The sequence below is a fragment of the Doryrhamphus excisus genome, chromosome 22 (assembly GCF_030265055.1).
Source record: "Doryrhamphus excisus isolate RoL2022-K1 chromosome 22, RoL_Dexc_1.0, whole genome shotgun sequence".
Taxonomy (NCBI): Eukaryota; Metazoa; Chordata; class Actinopteri; order Syngnathiformes; family Syngnathidae; genus Doryrhamphus; species Doryrhamphus excisus.
The window spans coordinates 8775294-8800145 of NC_080487.1; the positions used below are offsets into that span (position 1 = coordinate 8775294).

General features: G+C 42.9%; 1 protein-coding gene and 1 long non-coding RNA gene across 2 annotated transcripts in view; both read right to left on the reverse strand.

Annotated features, from left to right (window-relative positions):
• The window catches only part of ntn2 (netrin 2), a 43140-nt gene extending 27227 nt beyond the window's left edge, over positions 1 to 15913 (reverse strand). Inside the window, exons 1-2 of the mRNA XM_058062291.1 lie at positions 15710 to 15913; positions 3375 to 4615 (exon numbers count right to left, since the gene is read on the reverse strand). Of these exons, the coding sequence (XP_057918274.1) occupies positions 3375 to 4422 (1048 nt within the window). The 5' untranslated portion in view covers positions 4423 to 4615; positions 15710 to 15913. The remainder of the gene's footprint in view (positions 1 to 3374; positions 4616 to 15709) is intronic.
• Positions 15914 to 22473: 6560 nt separating this feature from the next.
• Positions 22474 to 23900, reverse strand: LOC131109681 (uncharacterized). The gene is made up of 3 exons (XR_009120771.1): positions 23792 to 23900; positions 22982 to 23031; positions 22474 to 22613 (listed from the first exon to the last, which is right to left on the reverse strand). It is a non-coding gene; the product is annotated as an uncharacterized LOC131109681 (long non-coding RNA).
• Positions 23901 to 24852: the final 952 nt, after the last annotated feature.

Genomic DNA, 24852 nt, shown 5'->3' on the forward strand with positions numbered 1-24852 from the left:
CGCCCTCAATAACCATGTTGACATGAGTTTTTCTCTTTCCGAATGGAATCTTTCCGAATGACTTTTCCGAAAGCAATGGTATACATGGAAAGGAATATTCCAATGGCGTGTCTACATGCGCCGCTATAATCAACCAGAATAGTCAATGGGGCATGCGCAGTAAAGCGTAAACACCAACATCACGTGATACCGACTTCCTCCAGTTTTTCTTCCACTTGTTGGAATAACTCCGTATTGCCAGTTTTTCCTTCGTCCAGTCTCGAAATTTAGTTTGAATCAAAAACAAACTTTCCTTAGCAGTCCAGTGCCGATTGCTCGCCTCCATTTTTTTAAATTGAAGAACGTCTGGAGCTGTGTGTTACGTCATATCTCAGCATTCGCTGAAAGAACGCACCCGGGAACAGGAAAAAGTTCAATCTTGCTAATATTTTATAATTAAGCTCGGCACATGTTTTATATAGATATGTATTTTCTTTTTTAATAAAACTGGACTTGTGAATGGTGTATAGAAGGGTTTAGATTCTTTTATAAGAATCTGAATTATATTCATTCGGATTGGCACTTTTCTTTCGGAATGAGGTGTATACAAAGGTTAGATTCCTTCCGTTTGAGCAAATAACCCGAATGGAATTGGAATATTTGGGTCCATGTATACGTGGCTAATGTCTCAGGCCAAAAAGGACCAAAATATGGCAGAATACTGTAAAGATAAAACCTTGTTGGAGGTGTAGGTGTGTCCCATTACTTGCAGTAATGATCTGTCTCTTTTGATTTGTTTTTATATCTTTAGAAGGCACAGAAAAGAGAAAGACGTGTGTTCATGTCTCACATAAAGATGAGAAACACTTTTAACACACTTGCTGCCACGGTGGCATGTTGCAGGCATGCAGCCATTTGTTCCGCAGGAAAAACAACATGCAAATAAATCAACATGAGGGCGCTTTGTAGATGACATACTACACACTAGGGGATTTTAAAGAGTCTCTTGCAACTTTGAGGACAATTTCTAAGAAGAAAAAACTCAAATGAGACATCTGGGACTGACTTTCTTGCATATCTGCACGTATGATCGGGTATGCGTAGCTTTAATGGGCCCATATCAACACTGGGATTAGGTCACCCCAGTTGGGCCGCACAAACGGGTCCAGAAATCCTGCATAGAGTTGACATATACATCCCGTACAAAAGAGATCTGCAGGAAGTGGCTGTAGCATTTTCAGAAAGCACTACGGGACATTTAAAAAAGGGCGTATGCAGAAGCACGCTGCAGAAAGCGCTGATGGATTGACAGGATATCGTAGCAGAAGGGGGAGAGGCGCCCGTGTGTTGAGTAAGAGACGAGGCGTCTGGGGGTAAGGTAGTGCTGGCATGAACACGGGTTGAATTTATTTTGGCTAGAATGGCTTTGCTCTGTCACTCCCGGTCGCCCTTAAACAGATGTGGCATTGCTAAATATGATCTCAAGCCAGCTCACCGGGCAATTACAACATGTTAGAAAAATATACACACTATTGAAACTCCTTCTTGGCTGTAATTCTACTTCATTACACGAGCGAGGTGAAAATGGGGACAACGTCTGCTAATTTGCTGTTGCTTTGCCGTGCTTCCACATTTTTTATGACAGGCAAAATTAACCTGAATTAAATTTCACTGGATGTCTGTTTATATTTAAAACAGGTGTACAAGTTCCACCGTAAAAAAGCTTACATGCAGCCATATAACGGATATATGCTTACATTAACAGCAATTGGGACATAAATAAGAATAATCATTTAAAATGGCCGTTGAGTGGTTAGCGCGCAGACCTCACAGCTAGGGGACCCCAGTTCAATTCCACCCTTGGCCATCTCTGTGTGGAGTTTGCATGTTCTCCCCGTGCTTGCGTGGGTTTTCTCCGGGTACTCCGGTTTCCTCCCACATTCCAAAAACATGCTAGGTTAATTGGTGACTCCAAATTGTCCATAGGTATGAATGTTAGTGTTAATGGTTGTTTGTCTACGTATATGTGCCCTGTGATAAGCAGTAGAAAATGAATTTTCTACCGCTTTTTCCTCACGAGGGTCACGGGGGGTGCTGGAGCCTATCCCAGCTGTCTTCGGGCGTAAGGCGGGGTACACCCTAGACTGGTCGCCAGCCAATCACAGGGCACACATAGACAAACAACCATTCACACCCACATTCACACCCATGGACAATTTAGAGTCGCCAATTAACCTAGCATGTTTTTGGAATGTGGGAGGAAACCGGAGTACCCGGAGAAAACCCATGCATGCACGGGGAGAACATGCAAACTCCACATAGAGATGCCCGAGGGTGGGATTGAACCCTGGTCTCCTAGCTGTGAGGTCTGTGCGCTAACCCCTAGACCACCGTGCCGCCCTGTTTGACACCATGGTATTCATATTATTATTATTATTACAAGCTACTTGGCATCGTAAAAAGCAATACCAATACTTTAGTAAAACAACCATTAAATGGTGTCAAGTCAAATATAAGGTTTCTTATGAAGATATACAGGCATGGGTCTGTTTTGTTTACTTTGACTACATATCTGAAACAATTTAGTCTGAAACGGCAGGCGGAAGGAAAAGTAGTTCCTGCCAACATAGACGACATGAAAATGGCAGCCCATTTGGATAATCTGTTTCTATAAACAAGATATTACGTCGTTGTTGCGCCATGCTGCTAGATCAGGTCTGTCTATATGTGCCCTGTGATTGGCTGGCGACCAATCCAGGGTGTACCCCGCCTCTCGTCCCGAAGAAAAAATTAATGAATTTAAAATGGCAAGGTTCCATGTCCGTTTCTGGAGGTAAAAAGCGCTTAGTCGCGGTCTCAGATGACATAGTCGTAGTTGTATGCCCTTTTTAGATATTTCCAGAAAACATGAGTACTTAATCCACTGACTTAATCCACTGACTGTATTCCCATCCACTAATGGGAATACAGTCAAGTGATTGACCATCAATGTTATGGGAAGCTACGCTGGTCATTATACCAGTTTGTATTTTTTATCCTTCACCTATCCTGAAAATGAATCAGTCCAGAAACCAAATGATGGAGTATTTTGCTTTCCAAAAATGTTATTGCAGCCTGTACCAGTAAACACAGGCACATTTAAGATGTTTCGTCTAAAATGTGAACCGGCTTTCATTTGATTTAACGGAGGACCCATTTTGCTAGCCTGACATGGAAGGGGCTCTTCAATCACGTTTTATTTATATTACACATTTTAAGTGAACCAATGTACAAATCAAGCCGAGACCACCCCTGGAGGTGATTTGTTTTAGTGTAGTCTGAGTTCTTTCGGGGGCGACTATTGCTGACTAGTTGTTTTGAGTTGGTAGTTGAAATTTGAAAGGGAGACAACTTACGCAGACACTCGTTGGCCTCTCGGGCGCTGGCCCTCTGCCATGGGCGGTCGTAATGGAAGGGCTTACAGCGGTCGCATTCAGGTCCTTCTGTGTTGTGCTTGCAGTCGCATACCAGCTTTCCCTCCTTGTCTTTCAGGCAGCGTGACGCATGGCCGTTGCACTTGCACCGTCCGCCCACCTGGAAGTCGCCCACCGCGTAGAAATACGTGGGCAGCGTCGAGGTCACCCCCATGAGGTCATCATCCCTTCCTCCTCCGCTGTTGCTTCCGACCGCCAGCTCCCTCGATGGTTGGGGCCGGCTGAAGACCACACGGATGTCGGTGACGGTCACCCAGTCCTGAAGGACCGGGCTGTTGTCAAAGTCCTTGCCAGATGGTCTCCCATCCAAGGTGCTGAACGCGATGAGTCCTCCAGAGAGGGGGTAGAGGTCAGTGTGGCCGTCGGTACACAGAGCCTCCTGTTCGTTCTGTTTTGTGATGGTTGCTTTGTTGGGTCGATTGTATACACGTCGACACTGTGATGAGTAGAACTGGTACGGCATCCAGGTCTTGCCATAGTCCATGCTCTTGTAGATAGCAAGCGACTCAGGTCTTGGAGAGCAGAACTGCAAGCTCACGTAGGTGATCTCGAACTTTTTACCAAGGGAAAGAGTCAGGGTCACATTGTGTGGCGATGTGTTCAGGTTCTCTGACTGCCAACAAGTCAGGTTGTGAGCCGAGTTGAGGTCTGTGAGGTAGGAAGCCGGATGGGAGCGACGGGGGTCTGCGGCGTCACAAATCTGGCACGTGCGCACCGATGGCCTGTCGTCGCCACGATCCACAACGCTACAGGAGCGGGAAGGAGGGCGGCCGCACATGCTGGACACGGCCACCTCTTTGCCAAAGGCGGCGTTGATGAACTCTGGGATGCAGCGGCGGGCTGCACCTGCGTCGTCGTAGCAAGGGTCCACAGGAGTCTGCTGCCCCGCAAAGGGATTGTTGCCACTGGGTGAAGAGGCTGAGTATGCCAGGAGACCCAAGCACAGTAGGTACCTCCAGGGTTCCCTCATTCTGCTCCGAGGCCCTGCCTAGGTATAAATGCACAGATATATGAGAGTCCACCAGAGGAGCTGTGCGATTTAAAGAGAGAGGGAGAGTGTCTGCAGACGTGTCCACCGCCTGACTAAAATCCCCCCCTCGATGTGCTTAATTACAGCTCAGAGGAGGTGTCTGAGCTCAGTGACCCTTCACATCAGGCCCTTCCTGTAAGAGACAGATACAAACACAGAGGTCAGTGTCAAACTCATATCTTTACCTTATAAGGATAAAACAAGAAGAGGACCTCTACTAAGCCCCAACAGTCCTAAACATGTCTGTGTGAGTATCAGTCCATAATGTTTACCCTAATTACAAAGTCGCTTCCTAAAAAGTATAAATAATAAATCACAGAACATAAAAATTGCTCCAATAACGGATGAGGCCAGATTACCTGTACTGTGCTGTAAGTAAGCAAGTGAGCAAATCAAGCGCTCCTTTTTACCTGATCAAGTGAGATTTTCGTTTAAGAGGTGTTAGTGGCACCAAATGTTCTGCAAACAATCAATGACGAGGAAACTAAAACATTGTTATGTTATCAGCCACCTGAAATACCAGTGTCACTATCATGGCCAGGTCCGGGGCTTGTTCCTATCCACTTGAAAAGTGGAAAAATATTAGCCAGCGACGACACAAGGGCTAAATCACATCTGTTGTTGTGGCTGGTGAACCCCCTGGAGCCACGGTTTGGACTTCTGATTCACTGCTATTTTTTCATGTTTGGTTAAAAGTAAGGCTGCACGGCGGTCGAGTGGTTAGCGCACAGACCTCACAGCCAGGAGACTCCAGTTCAATCCCACCCCCGGCCATCTCTGTGTGGAGTTTGCATGTTCTCCCCGTGCATGCGTGGGTTTTCTCCAGGTACTCCGGTTTCCTCCCACATTCCAAAAACATGCTAGGTTAATTGGACCCCGGCCCCAGTATCTAACCAGACAGTATCAATGTAAAGACTTCCATGGGTATTACAGCCTTGTGCTTGTGCTTAGGGTGCATGGCAGCCCATAATCCCGGTAATGTTGTGAAGCAGTGGACCACATATGTGACCTTCTCTGTTTAAGAAGCGAAACAGACAAGTTTGCCGAATAGCAAGCTATGAGGACACAATTACAAGACGACATTAGGGGGAAGAAGCATTATGGTAATGGTAATGGTAATGGTAATGGTAATGGTTTTATTTCATTTGAACATGCATCAGATTACAATTGAATGCATCACATCATCAGTTCACAGTTCCACATGTCCAAAAGGAGTAGGAAGAAGCAAAGCTTATTAAATCCTACCCCTCCATCTGGTACTTTTACAATCAGTAACTGTTACATTTGTTCACTTCCTGCTTTACTAATATAGTTTAAGTTTTTTTGTTTTTTTGTAATTTTTTATACTAATACCGAAGTACGAGGACATTATGTTCTTTTAGCGAAGCATGAAATACACCACTAGTGATAACTCTTTGAGCCTCCTTGATTGGTTACCTGGGTGACATCATTTCTACACCCATAACTAGACAAGGGGCCTCTTGGTCCCAAAGAAAGCTTGAATGGGTGTAGGGCGAGAAAGCTATTGGGGTAAGAGTAAGAGGGAGGTGAAAGACAGCGAGAAGGAGATGAATATGGCCTTCCCTAATCCCCCTTTTCCTTCCCTGGGTGTCAAATCTGGAAGTGCCTCCATTGGAGAAGTGACAGCTGATGGGGCTTTGTGTGGTATTTATTAAATTACAATGAATCACAGCCACCTCCTCCCGCTCTCACAACCCCTCCCTTGCACAACACCATCCCTCTTCATCTCGGAAGAACAAAAGGTGGCCTCTGTATCCACTTCAGTCAAGCGCGGAAGGCAGACAGATGGATTTAAGGATGGTCATAGAGACAAAAGTTTACTTCTTCGTATGTGTAGTGCGTCCAAAGCTGGGAGAACATTTCAAAAATGGTGGACTAGCGAATAGAACCACTCATCTACACTCCAACTATTTCAAGTGGGTGTTAAAAGAGTGTGGGGCAAAGAAAATGTCAAGAAAAGTAGACACAACTACTGCTTGTTACACATTTACATTTGTTACATGTTACTGTGTTAGCACACTGTAACTTAAGGGTGTTTATCCAAATCCACAAAATTTGGCAGACACATTTAGGGGACTGATAAGCACGAAATTTGAGCAAGATTGGTTGAAAAATGAATGGCTGCATTCATCCAAAATATCTCTGGGACTTAGCATCTAATTGTCCATAAGTTATTGACCATTTGTTGCCATGTCTTACAAGTATTTTGAGTACAACCCTTAGGGGGCGCAAAAAAATTTAATTTACATAATTTTTATTATTTTGGTTTTAGTTATGGCTGCACTGCAATCGAGTGGTTAGCGTGCAGACCTCACAGCTAGGAGACCTGAGTTTAATCCCACCCCTGGCCATCTCTGTGTGGAGTTTGCATGTTCTCCCCGTGCATGCGTGGGTTTTCTCCGGGTACTCCGGTTTCCTCCCACACTCCAAAAACATGCTAGGTTGGTGGTGACTCCAAATAGTCCATAGGTATGAATGTGAGTGTGAATGGTTGTTTGTCTATATGTGCCCTGTGATTGGCTGGCCACCAGTCCAGGGTGTACCCCGCCTCTCGCCTGAAGACAGCTGGGATAGGCTCCAGCACCCCCGCAACCCTCGTGAGGATAAGCGTTAGAAAATGAATGAATGAATGAATGATTTTAGTGATAGTTTTGTATTTTGAACACAGTCTTCCAAAAGAAATGAAAACCATGCAAACATTACTCAAAGAAGAAAATCCCCTGCCGGTGCAATCATTTTATTAAAAAAAAAAAATCAATTTCAGGGACAGAGGCTGCCCATAAAAGATTAGGGAATGACCCTTGCCAAGAAGGATCGAGACATTGATCAATGGCATGTGTCCGAGTCTGAGGGAGCCAAAGTGGGAGGAGTTCATCAGCCAAGGCACTCCATCAAAAACCTGGCTACAGTTAAAAAAAACAAAAAAAAACAAAAACACTGAGCAGGACACTAAGGGACATTTGATGGAATTAGTAACTCATTAGCATCCAGGCCCAGCTTCCAACTGCAGCGAGTTCATCCAAGAAAAGAGAAGAAGGCAAAGACTCTGAGAGAGGAACAAAAGATTGCGGAGTCGGAATAACGGCACGTAAGAAAGAGGGGAAATTGTTCAAGATTAGATCAAACTGGAAGGAAAGACGGTAAAAGTAAGAGCGAGAAGGAAGGAAAACTGTAAGATGGATGGAGTGAGACACTGAGGGGAGACAGGTTAAGGTGGCCGACTGCAACGATCCGTTGGAATGCCTAAATATGGCCGTTTCCATGCATGCCACTGGGCCTGCCAGGAGATTCTTGCAGTGTGTGCTACAGAGTGGGGACATTGACAAAGCCCCCCCAACCCCAAACCCCTCGGAAGTGAGACTATTTTTTCCCTTAATTAAAGCCCAGTGACTTACCATTGCGACATATTAACATCCTTCAAGATCTGTCATTGTTGCCCGGGTGTCACCATTGTGGTTTAGGTGGCTTTACATTTTTTCTTCTATTCTTCCAATGTAGAAATGTCCAGAAATATCATTTTAACACTCAGCATTGACGCCTCCCATGAAAGGGTGCATACATTGTCTTTCATTAGATGCGGTCTAAGCTGAAACTGCTGCAAGCTGCAAGAGTAGGCTGACATGTTTAAAGAAATATATCGATTCTTATCGCTGCCAATAGTTTTTAGACTTTTTATACATCGTCCAAGTTTTTTGGATCGACAAAATGTAGCTGAGATTTCATTGCTTGACTTGGCATGTATTCCTCCATTCCATTGCGACTCGTGTTTCTGTTTAACTCCCGTCTCCTGTCATTGGACATCTTTTCGGTCTCCATTCATGAAATTGTTGAGCAGTCAAAATGTCATTGAGATTCATGCACTGAGTATGTTGGTAATTCTCACTCCTTAATGCCTCAAAGGGCACCTGTTATGTTTTGTCCACTTTTCTGACCTCTAAATGTAGTTAGAATGTTATATTCTCGTGTTAAACGATGCCAAAGTTTAAGATGATGAAGTTTCTGCATTTGGAATTGAGCCCTGAAAGAAGTTTGGGTCTGCAACAAGTACCCAGCTGGTATTTTATTTCATTTCCTCACTTGCATACATTCTTACACGTCGTTGTGACTTGTGTTTTCTGTTAAAGTCCCGCCTTGCTTTGGTGGAGTCATCAATGTGATGCAGCATTTCTCTGCGGCTTAATGGCAAGGAAAAATCACTTCCATCCCCTGGGGATATACTTTAGCTGTGTTGAGTCATTTGTCCATTAGAACTGTGATGAAAGATAATAAAATATTAGGCCTTGCATGTCCAAGTTGTACCTGGCAACCAGAGTGACTCAGGCCATTTTGGCAAATGGAACACAGTCAGTGGTATTAATCATCCAATGACAGCCCAATTAGGAAAGGTAGATGTGATAATGCAAAAGGGAATGGAAAGGGAATGAAAAGGAGGCGGGAGAACGGGAAGGACAAGGACGGGAGGATGGCAGGGTGGTCTTTTGGTTTAGCAGAGACATTCCGGGATTCGTTTTTTCAGCTTCTCCCTGTCACCGGGAGATCATCCCATGTTGAGTTGTCTCTCTTTCAAGCATGGGCTGCCTCAGTCAGAGTTCACAGATTAGGAAAACAGAAGTCGCTGAGAGGCTTTATTTGGCTTGGGTGTAGAGAGGAGGACTCCGGGATGGATGGATGGATGGAACGGGGACAGGGGGTTAGTGGTGGGAACTGGGGATAGGAGTGGGATTGCTGAGCTGCTCTGTATCCCCAAGTGGGAGGCTTTCACACTGATCGGGTCGCCCCTCTGTCTCAGGCGGGGAGTGAAGAGCGAGGCCTTGTGGTTCTGACTCTCTCAGATGACAACCAGGGGGGACCCAAGTAGTGCCCCTGCTGTCCCCCAAGCTGCTGTATAGTAATCCCTGGTGGGGTTATTAGTGGCTTTGCACAACTACTGAGGCTTTTTTTTTTTTTAAATTAGGTTGACACCTCCAACGTCATTATCACCACTGAAAGATACACTGGATAAACACGACCGTACAGCAACAATAAATCTGCTTTGTCTGAATTTCAAAATGGAAGTAAAATAAATACGAGATGATTTCAACTGTTGCTATCATAAAACCTTCATTAACCAATCCATTGCAAGGCAATATTTAAGTAACGTTCTTAAAGCTAACCGCTCTATCGCTGCTGTTCCACTCTATTATGTTCATGAATGGAGGCTTTGGATGTAACCCACACAGAGTGAGGCCAAATAAAGCTGTCCATATGAGTCAACATGACTGACAGGCCTCAGGTAACAGGGGTCACGTAGCCTGATGACGGCCATCTCCACGGCGGTGACGACAATGCTTGTGTTTGTATAAGCGTATGTGTGTGTTGGAGGTGGATGGGTGGAGCAGTGGGGGTTTGGCGGGTGGGGACCGAGGCCAGGAGGGGGTCAACTCTCCCAATGAGGGCATCATTAGCAGAGGGATTACTGACAAATTTTTCAAGCCTGAGGAGGGGCGTCTGGAGGGATTGAATGTGAACATTTTCTTGAGTCCAATTCTAAATATGTCCATCCTCATGTTACAATTACAATGATATATTATAGATAAAGTGCAAAGATACATCCCTCTACCCCTAAACCCCCCCCCCCCCCCCCCCCCCCATATGTAACAATGTGTCAGGTTCAAGCCAGGACTCCAAACAAGATTCTAAAGATCAACACCCACAACCATACTTCAAGAGACTGAGGGGGTTGAAGGTGTACTCCGAGGTCAAGGCAGTTCTCACAGACAAAAATTGCTGATCGGACAAGCTGCGGTGTATTTTTCCTGAGTCTAGAGTGTTCTGTGAAGTCGGTGTTTTTGTGAGAAAATGGGAGGAGGAGAAGCAAAAACATGAGTGGACGTAAAAGTGAGAGGTATGACGACTTGAGGGGTCAAACAGGGTTAATTTAAGAAAGAACCGGATCTAACAGCATGGCGCAACAACGACGTATTATGTTGTTTACAGAAACAGATTCTCCAAATAGGCTGCTATTTTCATGTCATCCATGTTGGCAGGAACTACTTTTCCTTCCGCCTGCGTTTCAGACTAAATTGTTTCAGATATGTAGTCGAAGTAAACAAAACAGACCCATGCCTGTATATCTTCATAAGTGATCAATCGTAACCTTATATTTGACTTGACACCATTTATTGGTTGTTTTACTAAAGTCTTGGTATTGCTTTTTACGATGCCAAGCCCTCGGTAAGAAAATATGGGTCATCGCCATAGCTTGTAATAATAACATGAATACCGTGGTGTCAAACATCTCATTCATTCATTCATTTTCTACCGCTTTTTCCTCACCAGGGTCGCGGGGGTGCTGGAGCCTATCCCAGCTGTCTTGGGGCGAGAGGCGGGGTACACCCTGGACTGGTGGCCAGCCAATCACCAGGCACATATAGACAAACAACCATTCACACTCATATTCATACCTATGGACAATTTGGAGTCACCAATTAACCTAGCATGTTTTTGGAATGTGGGAGGAAACCGGAGTACCCGGAGAACATGTGGGATTGAACTCGGGTCTCCTAGCTGTGAGGTCTGTGCGCTAACCACTCGCTCACCGTGCAGCCCCAAACATCTCATCTCGCAGTAAATAAATGTCAATGAAGCACTGAAGGCCAAAAAAAAATCCATTATTATTCCTCAATGGAGTGTGTGGTCAAATTTGGGGCAGTGAGGCTGGATGGTGGTCAAGTTAGGTGTTTGTGGCTATTAGAGGATGTGGCTTGTTTGGTGGGTATGGAGTCTTTGAAGGTTGAAGGCAATATGCAGCTTGCCATTCATTTTTATGAAGTGCTTGGAATTCTTCGATGATTGTGTACACACATGTAGGATGACTCTTATAGTAGCATTACACGCTATGATGTGTACGTTCAAATGAAAAAGGTTGGTGGGCACCAGCGCACACAGACTGTAGACCTCACACACACACACACACACACACACACCTGCATCTGGAGGAAACGTGTGGCTGACACATGCATGGAGGCCAAGCGGGACGCAGGGAGTACTGTACAGACAGGATGAATCATGTGCATGTTCGCCCCTGGATCGTCTTCCCGACTCCAGACACATCTTATGTGTCACGCTGACGAATGACATGTATTTTAACACTTTAACGGTAAGGTGAAGGTGAGCGTGCACGCAATTTGTCACAAAGACAGAAAAAGCCACTTTTAAGATCACTCTCACTTCTTCCAGTAGAATTAGTGAGTAGCAATGTGGGTAGTCTCACTGACAAATACAGCTTGTAACATGCAACACATCTATGGCACCATGACTAAAAACTACAAATTCGTTGTGGACTCCTATAGAGCAGGTACACCTACGGAATTTATAGATCTTCCAGAATCTACACCTATTTCAGCTGGATTTGAAAAATAGTCTGTTTTAATTTATTCCAAACACAACCTCCCTCTGGACACGCCCATTTCACTGTGATTTGTCACACTCTCAAGTGTTCCCGATGACTTCTGGACTACTGCCAAACCCTCTTTCTAATGTTGTCAGTATGCAAGTTGATAACTGTAAAAAAGTGCTTAGGAGCTACTGATAGTTTTTGCGGGACTCCCGTGTTTATTTACAGTTCATTCATTCATTCATTCATTTTCTACCACTTATCCTCCCGAGGGTCGCGGGGGTGCTGGAGCCTATCCCAGCTGTCTTGGGGCGAGAGGCGGGGGGGAACCCTGGACTGGTGGCCAGCAAATCACAGGGCACATGTAGACAAACAACCATTCACACTCACATTCATACCTATGGACAATTTGGAGTCGCCAATTAACCTAGCATGTTTTTGGAATGTGGGAGGAAATCGGAGTACCTGGAGAAAACCCACGCATGCATGGGGAGAACATGCAAACTCCAGGCCGAGGGTGTAATTGAACCCTGGTCTCCTAGCTGTGAGGTCTGCGCGCTAACCACTCGACCTCTGTGCAGCCCAGTATGCGAGTTGAACTGTAAAAAAGTGCTTAGGAGCTACTGATAGTTTTTGCACGACTCCCATGTTTAAAAAAAAACTCAGGTAGTCAACTATTAGCAATTCCAGACATCCATGATCTTGTACTTTGCGCCCCTCTCCCTGTATGCACACTCTATAATGTTACACAGACAACTGCTGACTTACACAAAATAACCACAATGAAGACATGTGTGTGGTAAAATTTGGGGCAGTGAAGCTGTATGGTGGTCAACTTAGGTGTTGGTGGCTATGAGGGGATGTGACTTGTTTGATCGGATGGAGTCTTTGAAGGTTGAAGCAAATATGCATCTTGCCATTCATTTTTATGAATTTATAGATCTTCCAGAATCTACACCTATTCCAGCTGGATTTCCAAAATAGTCTGTTTTAATTTATTCCACCCACAGCCTCCCTCTGGGCACGCCCATTTTGCTGTGATTGATCACACTCTCAAGTGTTCCCGATGACTTCCAGACTACTGCCGAACCTACTTTCTAATGTTGTCAGCATGCGAGTTGATAACTGTAAAAAAGTGCTTAGGAGCTACTGATAGTTTTTGCGGGGCTCCCGTGTTTAAAAAAAAAAAACTCAGGTCGACAACTATTAGCAATTCCAGACATGTGTGATCTTGTACTTTGCACCCCTCTCCCTGTATGCACACTCTATACTGCTACACAGACAACGGCTGACTTACACAAAATAACCACAATGAAGACACTCATAAATTGTTACTCACAGCTTGCACTTCTGACTCCTCAACTCTTAAACAAGTAAAGTCGGAAAGCCAATCGGACTTCAGCAATTTCAGACTTGTTCAGAAAACAGAAAACAGACCCCAAAGTTTTATCTTACTGGCCTGAAATAATCAACTACCACTTCTGCCTCAAACAAACGTGTCCAGGAAGAAACCAATGCTGCTTGCTAACACTGTGAAAGCTCAGACAAAGCTGTGTAACGAGGCCTACAACTTATGCTCACTGTTGGCATACTGTGATGTCACAAAGAGCTGCCGTTAGAAAAGAAAATTGAGCGTTCAGAGTCCTCCCAACATCTCACTTCCAAATGCGCAAATGTCATTATTTGAAACATTGGTATCGTGTAAAACGATAATACAACATTCACAATATGCTCATGAAAAGTTTGTCTGGGAGCCCCCCCGACCATATTATGTTCTCTGAGAGGAGGGCTCACTGTCTCACACTTTTAAAACCCCTGGTTTAGAATGCTAATGAGCTTATTTTCCTGACTTTGCTATGTTGGACTATTGAAGCCAAGGAAGAAAAACATTTTGGAAGTTTTGACTTTACTCGTTCACGTGTTGGGAGCCAAGTTATTCAAATTATCTGCTAATGTTACAGCCTTCTCCATCCCAGCGCAACCACCTTTTCTTGTGGGCGCATGAATACCAAAAACACACACACACACAAATCTGCACAGTGTTGCCTTGGATTAGACTTTACACATCATGTGCCTGACTTTTGCCTCTACCTTCTCATGCTTGTGTTATTGGTGAAAGCACAATGTAATTAAATGATGATTAATTAGCAAAAAGTCAAGCTGATGTGGTCTAATTATTTGGTATCCTGAGAGCTTTCTCCTCTTGCTTGTGGTCTGATTCCAGAGGTTAGCGGTGAGAAGTAGGTCAAGTGGCTGACACCGTCTCAGGGTGCAATCGGAGCATACTACTTTCAGTCTATTGAAGCAGTTAAGATAAGGACGCTTGGAAGGGACTCTTGCTTTCAGCTGCAGACGTACTTAAGCACTTTGATATCAGAGATTTGATATCAACCCCTAAGAGCCAAATGTCCACTGAAATGCAAAACTGACTTTTTAATTATGTAGTAACAGTAATATATAGGGATGTCCGATATTGGATTTTTTTGCCGAATACTGATATACCGATGTTGTCCAACTCTTAATTTCCAATACCGATATCAGCCGATACCGATATGTGTAACATGACATATCTCCTGTAGTGGAATGAACACATATGTGTTGTATAAAGCATCAGTTTTCATGATCGGGAAACATATCTGACACCGATATCGCATTTATCGGACATCTCTAGTAATACAGTATATGTTCCTAAGGCATGTTTATGACCCTCAGTCCTTATGGAAATCATACCTAGGTGGATGAACCCACGCCCACACCATGTATAAGCTTCCCACTAAATAAAATTTTCATTTTCTACCGCTTATCCTCACAAGGGTCGTGGGGGGTGCTGGAGCCTATCCCAGCTGTCTTCGGAACGAGAGGCGGGGTACACCCTGGACTGGTCGTCATGCAACATGCAAACTCCACACAGAGATGGCTGAGGGTGGAATTGAACTGGGGTCTGTGTGCTAACCAGCCGTAAATAAAATACACATAAAATGTAATTATATATAGTATGTATACATACACTTGTAGTGCCAAGTTGGTCTGCCAAGCTACAGATGTGGGAGCGATAAGCTTGATATTTTTCTTTGCTGTAAAAACACTATGCACACAATTGTGGGACGCCTGAGACTTAAAAATAATAATACAAAAATAATAATAATAAATAGAATAGCCAACCTGTCAGAATTTGGGGCCAATTTCTATCCCCACAAAGCAAAATTAATATTAACTTACTCAGTCAGTACGGCTGAATTTGTCACAGACATGCACAGGTATGACTCCAATTTGTAAAAGTTTCAGCAGTACATAAAAGTAATAGATTTGAGGGTACTACAATGATATATACATTTTGCATACTTTTCACAGCCGACTGATTTTTAATTCCCAGCCGCCTGTCACAGGATCAATGATAATAAACCTGAGTTGTGTTATTTGCAATTGTATTCCTACAATTGAATTCCTGCAGACACGTGTTCAGGTGGCGAGAGTGTGAGTATGGAAAAATATTGGAAGTGACACACGCATGTTGAAGGAAGGCTGCAGCCGAGAAGCGCACTGCTTGCTTTGGCATGCACACTTGGCTCAAGAGTGGCTCCTAAAACGCTTGCACCTCCTCCGTGGAGTGCATACACACATCTTTCATGTGCTTTTATTTTTAACTGGTGAAAGTGACACCTGTCTGTGAGATGTGAGCGCACCGCTCCGACAAAGCTGAACCTATAATAATCAAGTAATGACAGTCATTTGCTTTATTTCAAAGTAATAACACGTTGAAGAAACCTGTCATTTTAAAGAGCTGCTGCTGTGCTACAAGCAGATATTCAAATAATACAAAATTAAACTCACCCTGCAATGACCCTTATTCGCTCCACACCAATTAGGCTTTAGGATGTCCTAGGTGTCCATAAATGTCTCTTTTTCTTAAAGGCATGCAACAAAGTCCACCTCTCTCTCTCTCATGCTTTCCTTGACTCAACTGAGAGGCAAGCAGTCGTCCATATGTTGTAAAGCGAGAGCAGGGTAGGCTACTCCCCATTCAAATCAAACACACATTTTCCCAACCATGTGTGTGGGAGAGGAGGGGGTGCGAGGTGTGTGTGTGTGTGTGTGTGTGTGTGTCTGCCTGTGTGTGCACAGAGGAGGGCTCCAAATATTCAAATAACATTACATGTGTTGAGTCCGTGTTCAATTTGATTACACACTAATTACAGTGTTACCAAGGAGCCACAAATCACACCAAAACACTGAAAACAAAAACAGCCCATTGCGTTAATGTCCTGTTTTCCCACCTCAAACACCAACACTACTCTCCCTTTTGTGTATATATTCATATATTTTGTGTTTATTGCATACTTGTCACTGGAGTGATATCTTCAACATGCACTGCTTTTATACTTCATCGGTGGTGCTAAAGGTACATAAAGTCAACTTTCAGTCTAATAATTTGCTCTTTGTGGTGCATTACAGGGAACTTTAGTCACTATTGTTCCATTTCTAACAGTCAACGTAGCACTGGCTCTTGCCACCAGCATCAAAAAATCAATTTAAGCTGATCAACATTCCTCTTGAATCCACTGTACCACTGTACCACCCAGTGGAATACGGTAGCCTGCAACATACAGTAGTCATACCATGTAGTTATGGACTATCAGGACTATGTAGAGTACAAGTCACTTTCAACCACAGTATCTCACAATAGTCATTATGTTGTCATCAGGTTTGCAAAGGTTGGGGTTGGGGAATGTCACAGCGCGTGTTGGAAATGAACCATAGCTCACCAGTGCTGGCAGCACTCATGCAACCTGAGACCATGACACTACCACCACCATGTTTGGTTTCTATAAAAGCTGTCCGCTGCCTAAAGCATACCCAGGTTCTGATATCTCTATAATATTCTAGTGAGTTCTATAGTACCCACTATTGTGGGATACTGCAAATGGTAATGGGGAAACAAAAAATGAAGTACCAGAGCACCGTCCATCTCCTCGACCTTCTTCCATGGTGTCTCAAGGAATATAAATACAATATGTGTATCAGATGGATAAAAAGTCTTCTATTATTTTTTAACCGTATTTTCCAGACTATAAGTCACACTTTTTTTTAATGTTTTTTTTTTAGGTTGGCTGTTCCTGCGACTTATACTTCAGAGCGACTTATAAATGAAAAAACTGTCTATGTTACATAAACACTGGACACTTTTTCTGTTCATGTTTACTTTTTGTCCATTTAAGCTGATCAACATTCCTCTTGAATCCACTGTACCACTGTACCACCCTCTTATGGGAACAGGGAGCACAGCCTTATTATTATTATTGATCAGAGTCCCACCATTCAAACCAGCCACACATCAATAATCACTATTTATTGTTGACGAGTCTACATTGACAGTCATTACGCAAACTGTACCGGAAATGTAGAATGCGTTTACATTCGGTTGGCCGATTTTTCAGCAGGAAAGTTTTGGGCAAGGCAATTTGTACTACTAAAATAGAATCTATTTTATGGCAGTCACAGAACGTAAACGTCAGGCACCAATATTTGAAATATACATTGTAAGACCCCTTTTCTTGGTTCCATAAATTGCTAGCAAGATGTTTGGATGTATGGTATTTCTCTGTTTAGAAGGAAAAAACTCTCGATTAATCCATTGTTGAACTCGGCTTATGGTTGTTTATATTCAAATATCACTGTGCTTAATATTTTATTGTATGTATTGTTTTAGTTGGAGAAGGGGAGAAATGCAGAACCGATTGTCTTTACGTTTTGGATTGCGTAATAACTAAAAGGAGTTTAAAGAATGCGGGTGCCCACTTAACGTCCACTTCCGTATATGCCCGTGTGGGTTTGGCCGCCATGATGGTGAGCAGAATCCAGGAACATTGCACTGAAAACATATCTTCAGAACACTGTTTGGCTATTTATTGCTCAAATAGTTTGTCAATTGTCAAGTTCCCCCAAAACACAGACAGGTTGTAGATTTACTACACTGGTTGTTGTAAATAAACAGGACACTGGTTAAGACTCCCAAAGTGTATATTGTATGGGACTCTCTTTCTCTGGGTGATTAAATTAATTACGTGTCAGTGATGTTGATGATTTAGACTATAGCCTATCAAATGTACAATTATTATGATTTATTATTTTTTATGTTGATTGTTAAGCGTTGGTAACACTGAAATGAAGGAAAAACGTAAATTAAGGACATGGACCTTTCAGTTCCATATACGCTGTTCCGTTTTTTTGCGGCCCATCAGCTACCCTGTTAACTTCACAATCCATGCTAATGACACAGAGCCACAGAGCCAATCAATTGCTAATTAGCAACCAGAAAGAAGACGCCCAGCTGGCACGTCAATCAAACGCCAATTAATTTGACACATAGTCAGGGCATGTCGCATATGTGCTTTTGAATGCTAATAATCTTGATGAATGGCAGCTTTTCATTTCCCCAGTTGTCCCGCTTGGAGAGTAAATCATCGTTCTTGTCCAGAATGTGGGACCCCTGCAACAGACCCCCCATAATCAATCGATGGCAGCAGCTGTAAGTTCTGTTATTTTAATAATTGGCTTCATTTTAGTCACTCTTGAGTTTGTGCTCAAGTCAGGAAGCCGCGCACCCTCTCCAGCAGTTTTTAACGGGAAGTGGGCGCCCTCTGGTGGCCAAACCCCGTAGAGCGCCTTAATGTGTTTAAAATTGGGCTTGTTTTGTAAAATGGTCAACTATTTAATGGTTAATCATTTACTCATTTTCAATGATTTTCCATCATATTCTCAGAGGGGAGGCTCACTATGCCACATTTTGACCCCCCCCACCCCCCCGGCCTATTTTAAAGCTAAAATTTGTTGCGGTGTACTTTAGTTGTTAAATTGCTGTCTTTACATACAATTACAACTGGCATTTAAGGTTTAGCACCCATAAAGCAGAAAAATTTAAGCTCAAAATATGGAAAAAAACATCTAAAAGTAATTCTTCACTAGCATAGGCTGAAAACGATTGGATGTGGATGATATGTACAGTAAACAGTATGTGTTCCCTCACCGTAGGAGCATGTTAGGGGTTTGCAATTAACTTTTGATGTGATGCGATGGTGGTAATTTGGCTTCTCATCTTCAGTGCGTAGCACATGTGTGATGAAGCCATAGATTGCTATGGCATGCATGTGTATAGGCATTGAGCATGGTGCACAGGTACGGAATTTGGACCCTTCATTTGTGTGGAATTCAGCATCATTATCTCAAAGTGTTGCCAGCTGCAAGGGCTTGGGAGTTCTTATTTGAACTCAATGTGTGTTCGGAAAATTGAGAGAGAAGGAACAATCTCTGGGAAACTAATAAAAAATTGGGTCTGTGCAAATTCTGAATAAAAATGTAGTAAATGATGACGTGAATGAAGACAATGTATCTTTTTTGGTAGCTTGCAAAAGTGAAAGAAAGTCACTGTTTTGTTTAAGAAGTAAAAACGTGCAAGTCGAAGTAAAGTCTCAAGTCAGGTCAAATTCGAAGTCATAGGCTTTAAATGTTCTGGTCCTTACATGTCGTAAGCAATATTACGTGCTTACCAAATAAATTACCATGACTTCATAATTTACGAATGCACTCTCCCGCTGTTTGTCGCTGACAGTAATGTAAGTAAATGTAAATACGGTCACTTTAGCGGAATACTTTGAATGGGGACACTTTATGCTCAACACACTCTTTTCACACTTTTCCTTGCCCTGATGGGGGTTCAGGTCAGGGGATGTCGTCTATCATCTATCATCTACTGTTGCCTGCTTGTTAAGCCCTTTGAGGCTCTTTTGTGATTGAGGGCTATATAAATAAACATGACTTGACTTAAAATCTGTGGTCAGACTACTCTGAGTCTGAGTCAAGTCCCTAGTCAATGACTTACACTTCATTGACGTGTAAGTCATTTTGCTAATCTTTGACAATATTGTCAAGTCGAGTTTGAAGTCATCAAAATTAACTTGAAATGGTCGACTGTTTTAATGCATCGTCTTCTGTTGTCCCCATTTTTTTCCCACGGGGTCTCTGCATCACAGCTGCCTGTGATTCTAGACCAGGGGTGGGCAAACTTTTTGACTCACGGGCCGCATTGATTTAACAAAATTGACGGGGGGCAGACTCTATAGTGTTTTACAAGTAATAGTCCATTTTTACAAGTAAAAGTGTCATGCAATCTGCTATATGTGCACTTTGAGATCGTTTATTTGATGTAAAGTGCATCATAAATTACATTTATTATTATTATTAGGTTAGCGCGCAGACCTCACAGCGAGGTGACCAGGGTTCAATTCCACCCTCGGCCATCTGTGTGGAGTTTGCATGTTCTCCCCGTGCATGCGTGGGTTTTCTCCGAGTACTCCGGTTTCCTCCCACATTCCAAAAACATGCTAGGTTAATTGGCCACTCCAAATTGTCCATAGGTATGAATGTGAGTGTGAATGGTTGTTTGTCTATATGTGCCGAAGAGCTGTCTTCGGGTGAGAGGCGGGGTACACCCTGGACTGGTCGCTAGCCACTCACAGGGCACATATAGACCAACAATAATTTTTGGAGCCCAGTGAGGATAAGCGGTAGAAAATGAATGAATGAATGAATTTTGTAAACAACAGACCACATCAAATAACGAAATTGATAAAACAGCCACTTCCACCATCAAAAGGTTGGCTCAAGCCGTGATGCCAGGTTGTATGTTGAGTTGAAATGAAATACTTTGGAAAGAACAGGCGGGCTGTATTCAAACACTTGGCGGGCCCACCCCTGTTCTAGGGTAGAACAGGGGTGGGCAAACTAAGGCCCGGGGGCCTGCGTGCGGCCCACCAAGCGTTTGAATCTGGCCCTCCAGTTGCTTTCTAAGTATTTCAACTTTTAACATACAAACTAGCAACTTTACTAAAAAAATGACATAATTTGATGTGGTCTGATGTTTAAAGTGCTCCTGAAAAAAGGGACTCGAGAACATACAGCTGAGAGTATAACACTTTTACAGATAAAATTAAGACAAATTCAAGGAAAATTATAAGTATAAAAGTGTGTGTGTGAAACACTTATATGCTAGGACTACATTAAAAAGCCATAGCATTTCAGTATGTGGAATCAAACTATGGAATGGATTGAGTAAGACCCTCAAACAATGCACAACGATGAGCCAATTCAAGAAACAATACAAGCAGTTGATGTTTGCTAAATACAAGGATGAAGAGTCTTGAACCAGTCATGATGTGCTATATATATATCACTATATTGACACTTACTATGGTACCCATTATGTCATTGGATGGTCATATCACCTCGTACTTTGGTACATGACAAAAAAAAAACAACTTAAACTATATTAGGAAAGCAGGAAGTGAACAAATGTAACAGTTACTGATTGTAAAAGTACCAGATGGAGGGGTAGGATTTAATAAGCTTTGCTTCTTCCTACTCCTTTTGGACATGTGGAACTGTGAACTGATTATGTGATGCACTCAATTGTAATCTGATGCATGTTCAAATGAAATAAAACCATTACCATTACCATTACCATTAACATTACCACTAAATATGTATATGTTCTGGTCCCCCGGACAATTTTGTTAACTCAATGCGGCCCACCCCTGTTCTAGACCTTAGAACATAAGGCAACCAATATGTTTGTAGACATTTGACAGGAATAAAAATACTCATGAGTTGTCTTTGGGCTCGTCAGAGTCAGTGCCGCTGTCAGAAGAGGCTTCATGCTGAGGACAGAAACGCTTTCTGCTTCCTGTTTGAAAGTTGTTTCCGGCCTCGTCTCTTGACCGCTTATTGGATGCTCCGGGGAAACGGCTTTTCTCTGCCTCTGGTTGACTTAAACGGGTGACAAAGAAACCGTCATTTGAAGCTTCCCCTTCTTCAATCAAGTCACGACTGTGGATGCTGTGATCGACTTCATTGTTTGTGTCATCCTCTCGCCCGGATATCTTGTCTCCTTTCCCGTCTTGGGAATCTTCTTCATCGGCATCACAAACACTCTCAGAACTGTTGTAATCATGCCACCATTGGACAACTTTCTCATCATTTTCCTCCGGTTTAGGATTGTCGCTTGATGATGGAGGCAAAGGGTGGACCACTTCTTCCTCCAAACCCTGGTTGATACCAACCTCGACTTCATTGTTGTCCTCAACGTGGTCACTGCCTTCATTGTTTACATTAATGTCATTATCTTCGACGTTTTCTTGAACGACATCATAGGCACGAATAGCCAAATCTTCCTCACGAATTCCGTGGAATTCAAAGACGATTTCCTCAAATATGTTGCCGCAGGAAAAAGGCCATACCTGCCAAATGAAACGGATCCACGCAAAGTGCTCGGAGTCTTCACTGTTATCAAGCATCAAATCGCTACCGCTGTCCTCATTTTGGACATCGCTGTCCGTGTCGGGATTGTCGCCATCAATTTCGCCGTCTTCACGCTCGCTGTCACTATCGACAATAACATCATCATCATCATCTTCAATATGCGCCTCGCCATTGTCCTCAATATGGGCCTCGTCGTCATTTTCTTCAATATTGTCCTCCTCCTCCTCATTCTCTTCAATAATGTCCTCATAATTGTCTTCAATGTGGGCTGCATCGTCATTGTTGTCACTTTCAAGATCATTATCAGGTTGCCTTGGCGCCGCTTCAAGTATAAAGGAGATCTCGTCACTATGCAAAGATATGCAAAATCGACGAAATCTTAAATTTGGCTCTCCTCTTCCCAATTCCAGTGGAATACGGTAGCCTGCAACATACAGTAGTCATACCATGTAGTTATGGACTATCAGGACTATGTAGAGTACAAGTCACTTTCAACCACAGTATCTCACAATAGTCATTATGTTGTCATCAGGTTTGCAAAGGTTGGGGTTGGGGAATGTCACAGTGTGTGTTGGAAATGAACCATAGCTCCCCAGTGCTGGCAGCACTCATGCAACCTGAGACCATGACACTACCACTACCACTACCACCACCATGTTTGGTTTCCATAAAAGCTGTCCGCTGCCTAAACATACCCAGGTTCTGATAGTTCTATAATATTCTAGTGAGTTCTATAGTACCCACTATTGTGGGATACTGCAAATGGTAATGGGGAAACAAAAAATGAAGTACCAGAGCACCGTCCATCTCCTCGACCTTCTTCCATGGTGTCTCAAGGAATTCTAGAAAATAAACACAAGTGTATCAGATGGATAAAAAGTCTTCTATCATATTTTACTGTATTTTCTGGACTATAAGTCACACTTTTTTTCATAGGTTGGCTGTTCCTGCGACTTATACTACAGAGCGACTTATAAATGAAAAACCTTTTGTGTTAGCATTTCTTACACCTATTCAGCCTGTAGTCTATTCTCCAAGAGGACATAATGTCTGTTTTGGTCAAGTAGTTTGTAAAATAAATTACCCGCAAAAAATGAGACTTAATACTCCAGTGGGACTTGTGTTTTTTTCTACCTAACTATGCATTTTTGCATCATCCTGTGCGAGTTATACTCCGGAGTGACTTATAGTCCAGAAAATACGGTAATTTCAGCACATTTTTTAGTAAACAATAACAATAATGCTAATCCTTACATGCTCCAATTTACCAGTCTCTATTTAATTAACTGCTGACTTTCCAGGAGTCACTGAGTGCGTCTACAAAAGCAAATAACCTCCAGTGTCACTAATTAGCAAAAAAAGTGGCACTGACGGCGGTGGCTGTAGGCAACCACCTGATGTAGGTTTTTTTAATTCACTTAATTATTGTTTTCGTGTTGGTGGTACACATGAAAACGACAAAAAAAAACCTTTTTGTGATTTTCCATTTTTGCCCCAAAAAAGTTTACACAGAACACCAATTCCACGTGGCTGAGAGGCTGAAACGATAAAATATTTCGCCATTTACACTGTGGGTGAAAATGGTTGATTGGAACTACTTACCTTAACTTCACAGACCCGGTCTGTAAAATGGACGTTTACAAAGCAGTCCAAAGTTTCTTTTGCAGACTGTGGTCCTTTTCATGTTGAAATAAATGTATTAATGTACTCTTATCGCAGTGAAACTTCCTAACCAAGCAGTATTATGTAGTAAGATAATTTTTTGAATGCTCTGTGTCATGGCATCGTGGTAACATTCAGTGAAAATGCTTTGAACAAAACACTTCGTGTCATCACATGTGATTACATCATTCTGATGATGCGTATGACACGGTTTCCAAACCCGCTGACTAAAACCCTGACAAGGGGTTCAAAATTTTCTCAAACACTTAATCACACAAGGGTTATCTGGGTTACTCGGAGGATACCTTAGTAATCAAAGCATGGTTTCAAAATGAGTACAACTTATTGATGTAGTCTAATGTTAAAAAAAACCTGGCTACCATGTTCACCTTGCCAGGATATGACAGGTTTCGGAAAGATAGGGCTCTAGTTTACAGTATGATGGAGGAGAGCTTCACAGATTGAATATTACAAGATATTAAACTTGAATGTGTTGGGGTGAATATTGGGCTGTCAAAGGAAATGACCTTCACTGTTATTTGTAATGTATTTTATTTATTTTGCACCGATCACTGCTTTAATTCGGTCTGGCAATGTCTGTTGTTGGGTATGATGTCTTCACAATACACCCCCCAGATTCTCTATGGGGTTCAGGTCAGATTTTGGCATTGTAGACAGATGTCAGGTCAAGCTGGAATGTTAAGTCAGCATCTCCAAAAAGGTTTTCAGACAGCTGCATTGACTCTGCACTTAATTTTAAAAAAAAAGTGGACCAACACCAGCAGACGACATGGTGCCCCAAACCAGATTAAGGAATTGAGATTGACCACAGATTGAGGAAACTTCATACTGGATTTTAGGCAGCTTTTGTCCTGTGCCTCCCCAGTCTTCCTCCAGACACGAGGAACTTGATTTCCAAATGAAAGACAACGTGACAGGACCTTGGACCACTGGCCAACAGTCCATTTTTTCAATTAGCAAACTGAGTACTTTTAGACTAG